The sequence below is a fragment of the Natrix helvetica genome, assembly GCF_964273705.1.
Source record: "Natrix helvetica genome assembly, chromosome: 5".
Taxonomy (NCBI): domain Eukaryota; kingdom Metazoa; phylum Chordata; class Lepidosauria; order Squamata; family Natricidae; genus Natrix; species Natrix helvetica.
Window position 1 is genome coordinate 26,797,858 of NC_138551.1, and position 12,148 is coordinate 26,810,005.

At 38.5% G+C, this 12,148-nt stretch overlaps 1 protein-coding gene across 3 annotated transcripts in view; it reads right to left on the minus strand.

Moving 5' to 3' along the window:
* Positions 1–8,142: 8,142 nt before the first annotated feature.
* LEKR1 (leucine, glutamate and lysine rich 1) overlaps positions 8,143–12,148 on the minus strand; it is a 60,696-nt gene continuing 56,690 nt past the window's right edge. For 2 of the 3 annotated variants that reach the window (XM_081956341.1, XM_081956342.1), the window contains exon 13: positions 8,143–9,248. In XM_081956341.1, the coding sequence (XP_081812467.1) occupies positions 8,865–9,248 (384 nt within the window). In that variant the 3' untranslated portion in view covers positions 8,143–8,864. The remainder of the gene's footprint in view (positions 9,249–12,148) is intronic. The other variant, XM_081956343.1, reaches the window with a different exon arrangement.

Below are 12,148 nucleotides of genomic sequence, written 5' to 3' on the forward strand. Positions count from 1 at the left end.
CCTTTTTTTTCTCTAGCTACTGATTGACATGTGCAATCTATGCAAAGCACGGCCTTCTTATTGAAGCCTTGTGCCATTCTCCAAGAAGGCTTGCAGTGTTTTTGGAAGCCTCCTTAGCAGCTTTACTTGTGCTGGCGGGTGAGGTGGGCAGTGGGGCTTTCTGAAAACCAAGGCAGTTTTGCTTGCATTGGTTGATTGGGTAGTTGAGTGGGATCACGGGAGAAATTGGAGGGAGGGAGTTGCAGTGCCCCTGTGGTTGTAAGCGCAGGCAGGCTGCCAAGTGCTCAAATTAGCACAGCGTAACAAGGGGGGGGGGCATTGCAACAGCCATAACTTCAGACATGAGTCATAAGTCCCTTTGTTCATAAATGGTTCTAAGTTGAGAACTTAGTCCAACTTAGTCCATATTGGTTTTTAATCTGTGCTCCAAACTCACTCAAAGTTTACAAGTGCTTGTTATCCACTTACAGCATTCACATAAAAGGAAGTTTTCACATCAGCAAAGTTCAGGCTGAGCAAGATATTTTATTGAGCCTAGAAAGTATGATTAGTGGAAGGCACTTCACTAGGAACTTTGTGTACTCAGTAACTCAGTCTTTAGAATAAAAACATTGAATGATTTAAATGTGGGTTGATGAAATAGGTTGATGAAATAGGGGAGAGGATGATGTTTGAAGCTCATGTGATGGCTGCTGATCAACCCACATTTAAGGGCAACTCACATAACAAAAATGGTATTCTGAGGAACCTTGTCATGGAGAAACTTTACTCCATGATGAATGCTTCCCTACAGAAGAACCTTTCAGGGTCACACGTCTGGAAAAAGAAGAGTCTAAATCAATGTTTGTCGAACACAGCAACTTTAATCTTGCTGGCTGAAGAATTCTGGGAGTTGAAGTCCATGCAGCTTAAAGTTGCCAAGTTTGAAAAACATTGGTCTAAATTAGTTCTGAACCACATCTCATCAAATCAGCTAATGATCTAATAAATATAATGTACAATATTGCAAACTGAGACAAGGATAACTTTGACTAATTTTTTGTGCTTAACATGTTGGGTTTCTGGCAAGTTAATGTTTTGATATATTACAAAAACCTAGAAAATGAGTAAATTTGAACATGGTTTTCATTATGAATATTATTCCAAAGCTATAGAAATAAATGTGGTATATATAAGGATTGGGTCAAGATGCCTAGAGCAGAGACAATCATGTACAGAACCGTACAATAGAAAATCAAATTAATACTTTGCATTAATTGACTCTTCAATTTCAGAATATTACAGATACTTATCCCATCCCTGTACTCTCAAACAATATGGAACAAGTCAACCTTCTATGACATTCCTTCAGATACTTGAAAAGGGCATGTCCACTGTCATTTCTTCTTCAAGAAAAAACATATCCATTTTCCTCAGACTTAATTTCCTGTTACCTGATCATCCTGCACCTGTTGGTTTCTCTGAATTTTCTTAAAATGTGGTATTCAAAACTGGACACAGTACTCTGATCAATACAATACAATACAATACAATACAATACAATACAATACAATAGTAGAGTTGGAAGGGACCTTGGAGGTCTTCTAGTCCAACCCCCTGCCTAGGCAGGAAACCCTATACCATTTCAGACAAATGGCTATCCAACATCTTCTTAAAGACTTCCAGTGTTGGGGCATTCACAACTTCTGGAGGCAAGCTGTTCCACTGATTAATTGTTCTAACTGTCAGGAAATTTCTCCTCAGTTCTAAGTTGCTTCTCTCCTTGATTAGTTTCAACCCATTGCTTCTTGTTCTACCCTCAGGTGCCTTGGAGAATAGTTTGACTCCCTCTTCTTTGTGGCAACCCCTGAGATATTGGAACACTGCTATCATCTCTCCCCTAGTCCTTCTTTCTATTAAACTTGACATACCCAGTTCCTGCAACCGTTCTTCATATGTTTTAGTCTCCAGTCCCCTAATCATCTTTGTTGCTCTTCTCTGCACTCTTTCTAGAGTCTCCACATCTTTTCTACATCCTGGCGACCAAAACTGAATGCAGTATTCCAAGTGTGGCCTTACCAAGGCATTATAAAGTGGTATTAGCACTTCATGTGATATTGATTCTACCCCTCTGTTTATGTAGCTTAGAACTGTGTTGGCTTTTTTGGCATTGCTGCACACTGTTGGCTCATATTTAAATGGTTGTCCACTAGGACTCCAAGATCCCTTTCACAGTTACTACTGTTGAGCAAGGTACCACCTATTCTGTACCTGTGCATTTCCTTTTTGTTGCCTAAATGTAGAACCTTACTCTTTTCACCATTGAATTTCATTTTATTAGATAGTGCCCAATGTTGAAGTTTGTCAAGATCCTTTTGTATCTTTAGCCTATCTTCTGGAGTGTTGGCTATTCCTGCCAGCTTGGTGTCATCTGCAAATTTGATGAGTTCCCCATCCCCAAATAATTGATGAAGATGTTGAAGAGTACTGGGCCTAAAACAGAGCCTTGGGGTACTCGACTGCATACTTCCCTCCATGTAGATGCAGTTACATTGAAGACTACACGTTGAGTGCGGTTGATCAGCCAGTTACAAATCCATCTGGAAGTGATGATGTCCAACCCACATTCTTCTATTTTATCTAGTAGTAGGTTATTGTCTACCTTATCAAATGCCTTAATGAAGTCCAAGTATAATATATTGACAGCATTCCTCTGGTCCACTAATTTTGTCACTTTGTCAAAGAATGCAATAAGATTAGTCTGGCATGATCTGTTTTTGACAAAGCCATGTTGGCTTTTGGCTATTACTTTGTTTACTTCTAGGTGTTCGCTAATTCATTGCTTGATTATCTTTTCCAGAATCTTTCCTGATATTGAGGTCAGGCTGATAGGTCTATAGTTTCCTGGATCTATGTTTTTCCCTTTTTTGAAGATGGGAACCACGTCAGCTCTTTTCCAGTCCTCTGGCAGTTCCCCAGTGCTCCAGGATCTCTGAAGGATATAGTTCAGTGGTTCTGAGATCTCATCTGCCAGTTCCTTCAAAACCCTGGGGTGTAATCCGTCCGGTCCTGGTGATTTGAACTCGTCTAGGGTAGATAGGTGGTCACTTACCATTTTCTTCCCTATTTCAATTTGTGTTCCTAAACTGATTTTTGTGGTGCTCTTTTTGATAGGCTGGACTGTTTTATCCCTTTTTGTAAAGACAGATGCAAAACATGAGTTAAATAGTTCTGCTTTCTCCCTGTTGCTTGTCACATTCTTGCCACTTTCTCCCAGCAATGGACCAATTGTTTCCTTAACCTTTTCTTGTTTTTAACATGTTGGAAAAAGCTTTTTTTGTTATTTTTTACTTTTGTGGCAAGCCTTTCTTCATTGTGAGCCTTAGCTTTCCTTACTTCATCTTTAAAGGCTCGGGCTATTTGCTGATATTCTGCCTTAGTTATGTTCCTCTCTTTCCACTTTTTATACTCATCTTTTTTGTCTTTCAATTTGTCAGAGTTCTTTATGCAGCCAGGCTGGTTTCTTTTGGGAGCTGTTATTTTTCTTCTTCATTGATATTGTGCTAGACTGAGCTTTTCTAATCTCATTTTTCAAAATTTCCCAAGCTTCTTGAGTTGTTTTCTCCTTGAGGATTCTCATCCATGGAATTATTCCCAAGCTCTCTCGAAGTTTATTGAAATTAGCTCTCTTAAAGTCCAAGACTCTAGTTTGACTTTGTTCTACTACTTGTGTTTGCATAATATTGAATTCCAATATTGCATGGTCACTTGCCCCCAGGGTTCCTGTAGCTTCAACACCTTCTATCATTTTCTCTGTTAGTGAGAATTAAGTCTAATGTGGCTGATCCCCTTGTTCCCTTCTCTACTTTTTGGGATACAAAGTTGTCTGCTAGGTTCGTTAGGAACCTGTTGGATCTTCCACTTGGTGCAGAGTTTGTTTTCCAGTTGATGTCAGGGTAGTTAAAATCCCCCATTACTATTCTGGTGTGCTTCCTACATACCTTAGTTAGTTGACTAGCGAAAAGTTCATCTACTTCCTCTGCTTGGTTGGGTGGCCTGTAGTATAGACCTATGGCAATGTCATCCCCCCCCCCCCAACCTTTAATATTAACCCAAATGCATTCAAGATAGTTCTCATCATTGTTGTGCTCTATTTCTGTAGAGATGTAGTTATTTCTTATATATAGTGCAACTCTACCTCCTCTTTTATTTGGTCTATTTCTTTTAAATAATTTAAATCCTTCTAGCTGTACATTCCATTTGCGGGTTTCATCCCACTAGGTTTCTGTAATGGCAACACTATCGTATCTGCCCTCATTTACTTGAATTTATAATTCACCCTGTTTATTCCTCATACTCTGTGCATTGATGTATAGACATTTGAGTCCATTTTGATTGACTCTGTGTTTACTGTCTACATTAACCTGTGTTATGCCTGACTGCCCCTATTTTCTTACCACTTGTATGATTCATGCACATGGTATGGCACTCACTATTAAATGCTTGGTTTTGCTTGACAGCAGGAGTGATAATCTTACCCGCACAAACATCTATGTTACACGCACTGATAACCCTATGAGTTTTAGATTGCTGAGGACATAAATGTTCTGTATCAATTAATTCTCTGTCCCCGCTGTTCAGTTTAAATGTTTATCAAGAAAATCTGTGAATTTAATGCCAAGTACAGTAACTCAGTCCCTTTCTTGGATGGGTGCAACCCATCTCTTTTGTACAGTTTTTCATTGGACCAGCTGCAGGCATCATGACTAATAAAACCAAAGCCTTCCCTTTTACACCACTCCTTTAGCCACACATTAAACTCTGCTACATGCTGGCCCTTCCCTTTTTGTTCCTTATATACTGGTAAAACCTCTGAAAAGATAAGCTACACTACTAAGTTCATACCCCAAGATCTGGAAATCATTCTTCACAGAAAGTACATCTTTTTGGGACAGATCATTTGTGCCAAGATGTATAATAGCATCAACGTCACAGTCCTTACTTGCATTCTTGACTATCTTAAGAATACGCCTCTTGTCTCTGCTGGCAGTAGCACCTGGCAGACACCTGACCTTTTTTAAAACCTCCATATCCTTTCCTAAATTTACATCCCTTAGGATTGCATCACCAACCAGAAGGTGACTTCTCTTTTTACATACCCTGATCTTCTTGTGCGACTGATGTGTGATACCTGGGTCCCCATTTCGCCTTTCCAAAGAAAGTTCTTCATTTTGGATCAGGATCCCCTGCTTATTTGAGTCATCATTATCACAACTACCTTGATCTGTCTCTTTAGTGTCCCCATTAAAGTCAGCAAGGGCGCTGTATCTGTTATGCTGGGTTACAGCAAAAGCTTTGTGTTTATGGTTCACAGCTCTGCTCAGACTGCTCTTCACCTGCAGAATTTTGCTGTAGAGGGGGCTGATAGCGTGGCATCTCCATAGTGTGGAATGGCTGAATTGGGCACCTAATTTCTGCTTGGAGAGCAAGGATTAGAGATTCTAGATAGGTAATCTGTCTATGTAGACTATGTTCAATGCAGAGTACAGCAGAACGATTATCTCCCATGGTTTAGAAAGTCAGCTATGCTTCTCCCAACAGCACCATATGGACATTTTTAAGCATAGTATAGTGTAGAGTTCTTTTCCCTATTGCTTCTGTTTGGGGGCAAACTCCATCCTTTAGTTGTTCTGTTGCAGTTAGGAAAATCATCCCACTTTGTCTGTCATACCTGTGAAATAGTATTTGCCTATGTACACTAATAGTTTGAGGTCATTCTCTTTATTTTCCTGATTGGGAGCCACCTAGAGTTCAGTATAAGATGGGTGGCTATATAAATGCTTTAAATAAATATATACATACACAAATATTTTAAATGTACACTATGAAGATCACTGCACTTTAAAATAACAGTGGACAGGTCCTAGCCTTCTTTTGCATTAGACTATAACCTTGTTGATGGGAGGCGGTGGCTCAGTGGCTAAGATACTAAGCTTGTCGATCAGAAAGGTCGGCAGTTTGGCGGTTCAAAGTGAGTGAGCTCCCATTACTTGTCCCAGCTTCTGCCAACCTAGCAGTTCGAAAGCATGTAAAAATGCAAGTAGAAAAATAGGGACCGCCTTTGGTGGGAAGGTAACAGCGTTCCGTGCGCCTTCGGCATTTAGTCATGCTGGTCACATGACCAAGGAGATGTCTTTGGACAGCGCTAGCTCTTTGGCTTTGAAACAGAGATGAGCACCGCCTCCTAGAGTCAGTAACAATTAGCACATATGTGCAAGGGAAACCTTTACCTTTATAACCTTGTTGATCCTTGAAAATGCCATTATAATCCTTTTTTTTTTTCAAGATATCCATTTAAAGGGTTGACAGTTTTCCAAAGTACGTATCACCTTCTCCTCAAATTTTTCTGTCAGGTAAATATAACAAAGTAATTCCCATGGAGTGTTTGCATTCATTCTTGCTAGCTTTCTCTTTGTACAGGGAGAAGTAATAGCATTTTCCCAATCATCAGGCACAGTTGCAGCCTTTACACTCATTAAACAAACCATACAGCCACACCTTACACCAACCACTTAACATTTGTCTAATTATACAATTGTAGCCCAACAGCTTTTTAAAATTCTCTCAGTTTTTGATATTTTATTTTCATCATTTTTATAATAGCTGCCTGGAGATCAAAGTCATTACCCTGGATTGTATCTAGTTTGATCAGTTACGTGACTTAGAAAGAGCAGTGGGTTCTATGCTGGAGAATAGATAAAATATGAAGAACAAAATAGCACATCTTCATCCCTTTAGACAATTTATGAGCTCGATACTGAATTGCTATCAATATTAGGTGATTTAGTTCCATATAGCCTGCTTATGACATATGTAATTTGCTTTGCTTCCTATACATTTGCTGCTTTTTAAGGGAAAAAAAATCAGTGCTCTTCTTCATGCTGTATTATTTTGCAATTTATATATCAGCTGGGTTTTTGCCTAAAACAACCACCAAAAATAATAGCACTTCATGAATTGTATACATTGGAAGTTAGCAATTAACAAAACAATCCTAAATATCAATCTGGCTTATTGGCGGTATGGTTGTTATGCAGTTAACAACCCATTATGTCCAAAGGAGGTTACACCCCATTCCTGATGCAAATATGCGATGATCCATCTAGGCCAGGGGTGTCCAAACTTGGGAACTTTAAGACTTGTGGACTTCAACTCCCAGAATTCCCCAGCTAGCATGGCTGGCTGGGGAATTCTGGGAGTTGAAGTCCACAAGTCTTAAAGTTCCCAAGTTTGGACACCCCTGATCTAGGCCCTCTTCTCAACCCAAATACTGTGGCTGAAAGTAATCCCTGGGGAAGATATATTCCCATACATCTTCATGCAGGAATATCACTGGCTGCTGGGCAAACATCCCACTCTAGCTGAGACACGTTTGCTCTTTATCTGCCATAGCTGGCTTCTCTCTGCAAGCCTCAATGTAGGCAACGGTTTTAGAAGAAAACTGGCAATTGTACAAGCAATTCAGCAAGGTTTTTATTAACATATGAAGAATGGAGACAAGTGAATAAAAATACCATTCCACAACTAAAATACCATTGTGTTTGTTGTGTGTGTTCAGGTGAGTCTTTGTCCAAGGGGTGGGAAAAGGGAAAAAAGGAACAAAATCACTTAATTTGTTGTACTCCATATACACATGATGCATACTATATATTAATTTACATTGGCGATTCTCCTCTGACGTTTCTTCTCAGCTGACAGGCCCCCAACCATTCACCCTGGACAACCCTCCACATGCTTCGGCGCAGCCCAGTACCTGAAGGAGGGTTCGTCCTGGGTTTTTCACCACCCAGGATAGTTAGTCATCAACCAATCGGCTAGCTGCCAATGCCAGCAGAAGGGCTGCAGCCAAATGGCTTTAGGAAAGCCAAACGCTTATTAGGAGAAGGAACGGGAGGGAGTGGAAACTCCCCTGTACCTGATTGTGCCTCCCTGGTAAAGAACAGGAAGCAGTAAGGATGTCAGCTTCATCCAAAGGAAAGGGCAGGAGAGAAAGAGAGAAAGAGAAGGGAGACAAGAAAGAAAAGAAAGAAAAAGAAGTGGAAAGGGAGAAAGAAAGAAAAGAAAGAAAAGAAAGAAAAGAAAGAAAAGAAAGAAAAGAAAGAAAGAAAGAAAGAAAGAAAAAGAAAGAAAGAAAGAAAGAAAGAAAGAAAGAAAGAAAGAAAGAAAGAAAGAGGAAGGGAGGGAAAAGTGCCAAAGCGCATGGGATGGAGGGGCCGTGGCCCATTGTCCAGGGTGAATGGGTGGGGTCATGTCAGCTGAGGAGAAAAATCAGAGGAGAATCGCCCAAGGAGGAATGCTGGCAGAGAAGGAGGCGCGGCCAAGGGTAGGAGACAAAAAATCCCATTCCGTCCCATTGCAGGTAGAGGCTCTCATAATCATATGTAGCTAGGGAGGCAATCACAAGAACATTTCTAGCTTAGTCCTGATGACAACCTATTTTAATTAGGTATTATAAAGTTAGACTGGGATGTCTCTCTATGACTTTTACTTTGCTAGATTAAGTGAATGTCGAACAGTAAGGAAGATATATGAGCTGGATCTTGCAGCCTGCAGTGGCAAGCCAGAAATTCACTATTCTGAAGTCACCACCATTTTCTGATTGAAGTGAGGAATCATGATTGTATAATAAAATTCAAAGAGTTTGGTAAGCAAAGCATGGCCTTGCAGCTTAATAGCATGCTGTCAGCATAAAAAACGTTCATCCCTAAAAACATGTTTATTCCCAGAAATATATTTTCTTGCAACATTACCGCCTGAAGACTCACTTTAAGAAACTTAGATAATGTGCCAAGGTTGTTGATCCTGGGTAGCAATTCTTTTTTTCATCATAGTTGACTCATTTGTCTTTTTATAACTGCTGAGATCCTTCTCCTGGATTCATCTAGAGATGTTCTCCTTTGAGGTGACTGCAATGTACGTATAGCAGGCAAGCTAACACTGAAGCTGTTTTGGTTCCTGCCACAGACTACTGCTTTAGTGGTCCTTGAAATCTCAGATGTTATCCCTTTTGAAGCCTTTGGGCGCCTTTGACTGTTGATCAAAGTGGAGGAGGAAGCTGAACTGCCCTGACCAAGGGAACACTGTGTCAACGGAAAGTTTCCACCAAGTTTTTTTCCTTCCATGACTTGTTCTTTAGCTTGAACCAAAGCCTCAGTAAGCTCATAACGTTCCTCACACTCCCTGCGTACAGTGTCCTGGAGAAGGGCATTCTATGAGAATAAAGAAAGACATATTTCATAAAACATTATTGAGATGACAACAAAAGATATATAAATATTGGGTGTTTCTTAGCATCTCGAAACATAGTGTACTCAGAACAGCGTGTGCAGACAACACATTGTGTTCTGAAATGCGCACAGCCATACCACAGATAATCAGCATATCCATGTGACAATTATTCTTATTAGTGACTGTGTTTTTCATCATGGGTGTGGTAAACTATATATTGCGCCTGACATCTAAAGTGTTACTATATTTTAGATATACTAAGCAGCTTTAAAAGTATAATTAGAATACCATTGCTTTATGTCATATCAGAAATCAATTTGCAATTTGGCAGTGCTCATCCACCCAGTTCTTTAGATATGAAGGTAAAATGCTCTATTCACAATTACAATGACGTAATAATGGAAGATCACCATCGCATCAAAGCACATATAAACATTATCTTTATGTTTACAGAGAGAAACATCCATTAAAACAAACAGGTTGAATAAGCCACTTGGCATCTTTCTTTAAATGAACAATGTGCAGCATGAAGGAATAATTCTTTTTTCTTGAAAAAAAGGTTCATTTCATTGGGTGATCTAATTTTGATCTCTTATTCGATGTTCCAATCTCTCCTAAAACGACACTGCTTTTTTAATTTCATAAACATATCTACATTTTGTCTCTCAAATTGCCTGTTTTATTTTCAACAGTTTTCCTCAACAAAGGATCTCAAAGATAGCTTTTCCAACCTGATTCTTGCCATATTGCTGGACTTCCCTTGCCAATTCCATGTCAGCTGGAAATTGTTACAGTGAAAGTCTAATAATGTATGTAGAAGGCAGCAGTTTGGGAAATTGGATTAAGTGAAAAAAGTGAAATTGTTATAGGAAACTATTCATAATTTCATTCATAAAATATTTCTCTTGCACTCAGGGTGCAAAACTCAATAGAAAACATACTTCGTTTTATCTCAATAAAATGACACCTTGCTTTTCCATGACGGATAATGGCTTCAATGATTAGCTAACTATGAAAGTAGTTCAGAGGTTGAACTCATTTAGGAATAGTCACTTTGCTTCCCACGAAAACCACAGTGAGCTGAAATGTCTTTAGCACTGTGCTTGCTTCAAGCCTTAGAATGGAAAATTGGAAAGATAAATCAAGGTATCCTCATGGTAGCAGGCCTTCAGGGCAGAAGCCTAGACCAAATTTGAATATAACCACTTAAACTATTAAATCTGCCACTGAAATATTAATCATTTTAATTAAAAGTCTACGCACACTATTAGTGAACAACTTTAAAGGATTTGAATGCTTTTGCATTTTAGAATGATTATAAAAAACTTACCAAGGGCAATTGTAAAGGCTCAAAAACAATGTGAACCCAATTTGACTAATGATTAATTCAAAGGAAACCTTATTAAGTAAGACATAACATCATTTCTTTTTTTAATGAAAGTAAAGGAAGTCATATCCAATATAAAGGGGTATGTAGCATAGAGGGTATATAAATTGACTGTATGTAGTCAATATAAAGATTACAATAATGAATGTATCATTGACAGATAAAAATGGAACTACATTCAGTGCCAGAAAACAAAACAATGTCCATTTTTCAATTGTTTCTATTCATCTATATGCATAGCTTACTGTCAAAAAGATATAAGGCATGGTTTCTATGACAAGTGCATCTATTTTCAATCTTAGAAAAGAATATTCCAGAGGCAGATAACTAATTAGATTTTTCTTTCCCAAAAATCTTTTGAATCAGAGGGATATATCATGAGAAGTCTAGAATTGGATTTGCTGTCCCTCTTTCCTTCCAATGTCAAAAAATGCCTGAGGGCCTAGCCAGGGGTTGGGTGACTAAGGTATAACTTTTCCAGTGTGCCAAAATTTTAGACCAGATTTCCAGATATTCTGAACGTATTTCCTTCAACTGAAAGGAAATCAACGTAAGTTAAAAAACAAATCAACAAATCAACAAAGCCAGGAGACTGTTCTCATTCTGTCCTGACAGTTTTCAGATAGCAGCGTTCTAGAAATATGTTACATATGGTTCCTAGGTTGGAGTTTTGCTACTGAAGAACAGGATTGTTTTGTCCACTACGGAATTTTCAATGAAGAAGCAACTACTAAGATTTTTTTGAATGGACAGGATAAAAATAATGCAAACAAACAAAGGAACAACTAGATGTGTTAATTTTTAATAATTTTAACTACTCAGATGCAAATCCTCCTTGCACTTTTTTTCCATTAAAAAAAAGGTTTCGCTTCCTCTTTTACATTTAAAAAAAAAAGTTATATTTTTTTTATTTTTCTTGATTGTTTTTCTTTAAGCTTTTTTTATTTGATTTCTCAAATGCCTTTTGACTAAATGTATTCCTTTTCAATTGCAGCTCTCTATTTTACTGTTTTTTTCCTTTTGCCTTCATGCTCACTACAGGGTAATTTATGGAACAAATTCTGTATGCTGCTTTGGAAATTTTAAATACTTGTATTTGCACTGGGCATGGGGATTCAACCACTGAAAAAATAATAGATATTTTATTATATTACATAAACAACTTGACAGGCCTAGCATTGTGTACGCTCTGCCTATTCCTAACTTTATATTCAAATCAGTTGCCTGTCTGTATGAAATATATGGCCCATAAGATTCTCTTTCCCAGTAGAATTCCCATTTATGGAGCAGAGAATAGGGAGAAAATCCTACATATGCAGTACAGCATATATTTACAGAAAATGGTTTCTATGCAGAGAAATTAATTTGTTTATCACAATTCTCTCTTCCATGCCTTGACGAGAATAGCTTGCTTTAGACTTAATAATCTTAGACATAGAATATGGTTTATTTAGCAGGCACTAGACCATGGTTTGATATCCTTGTTTGTAATGG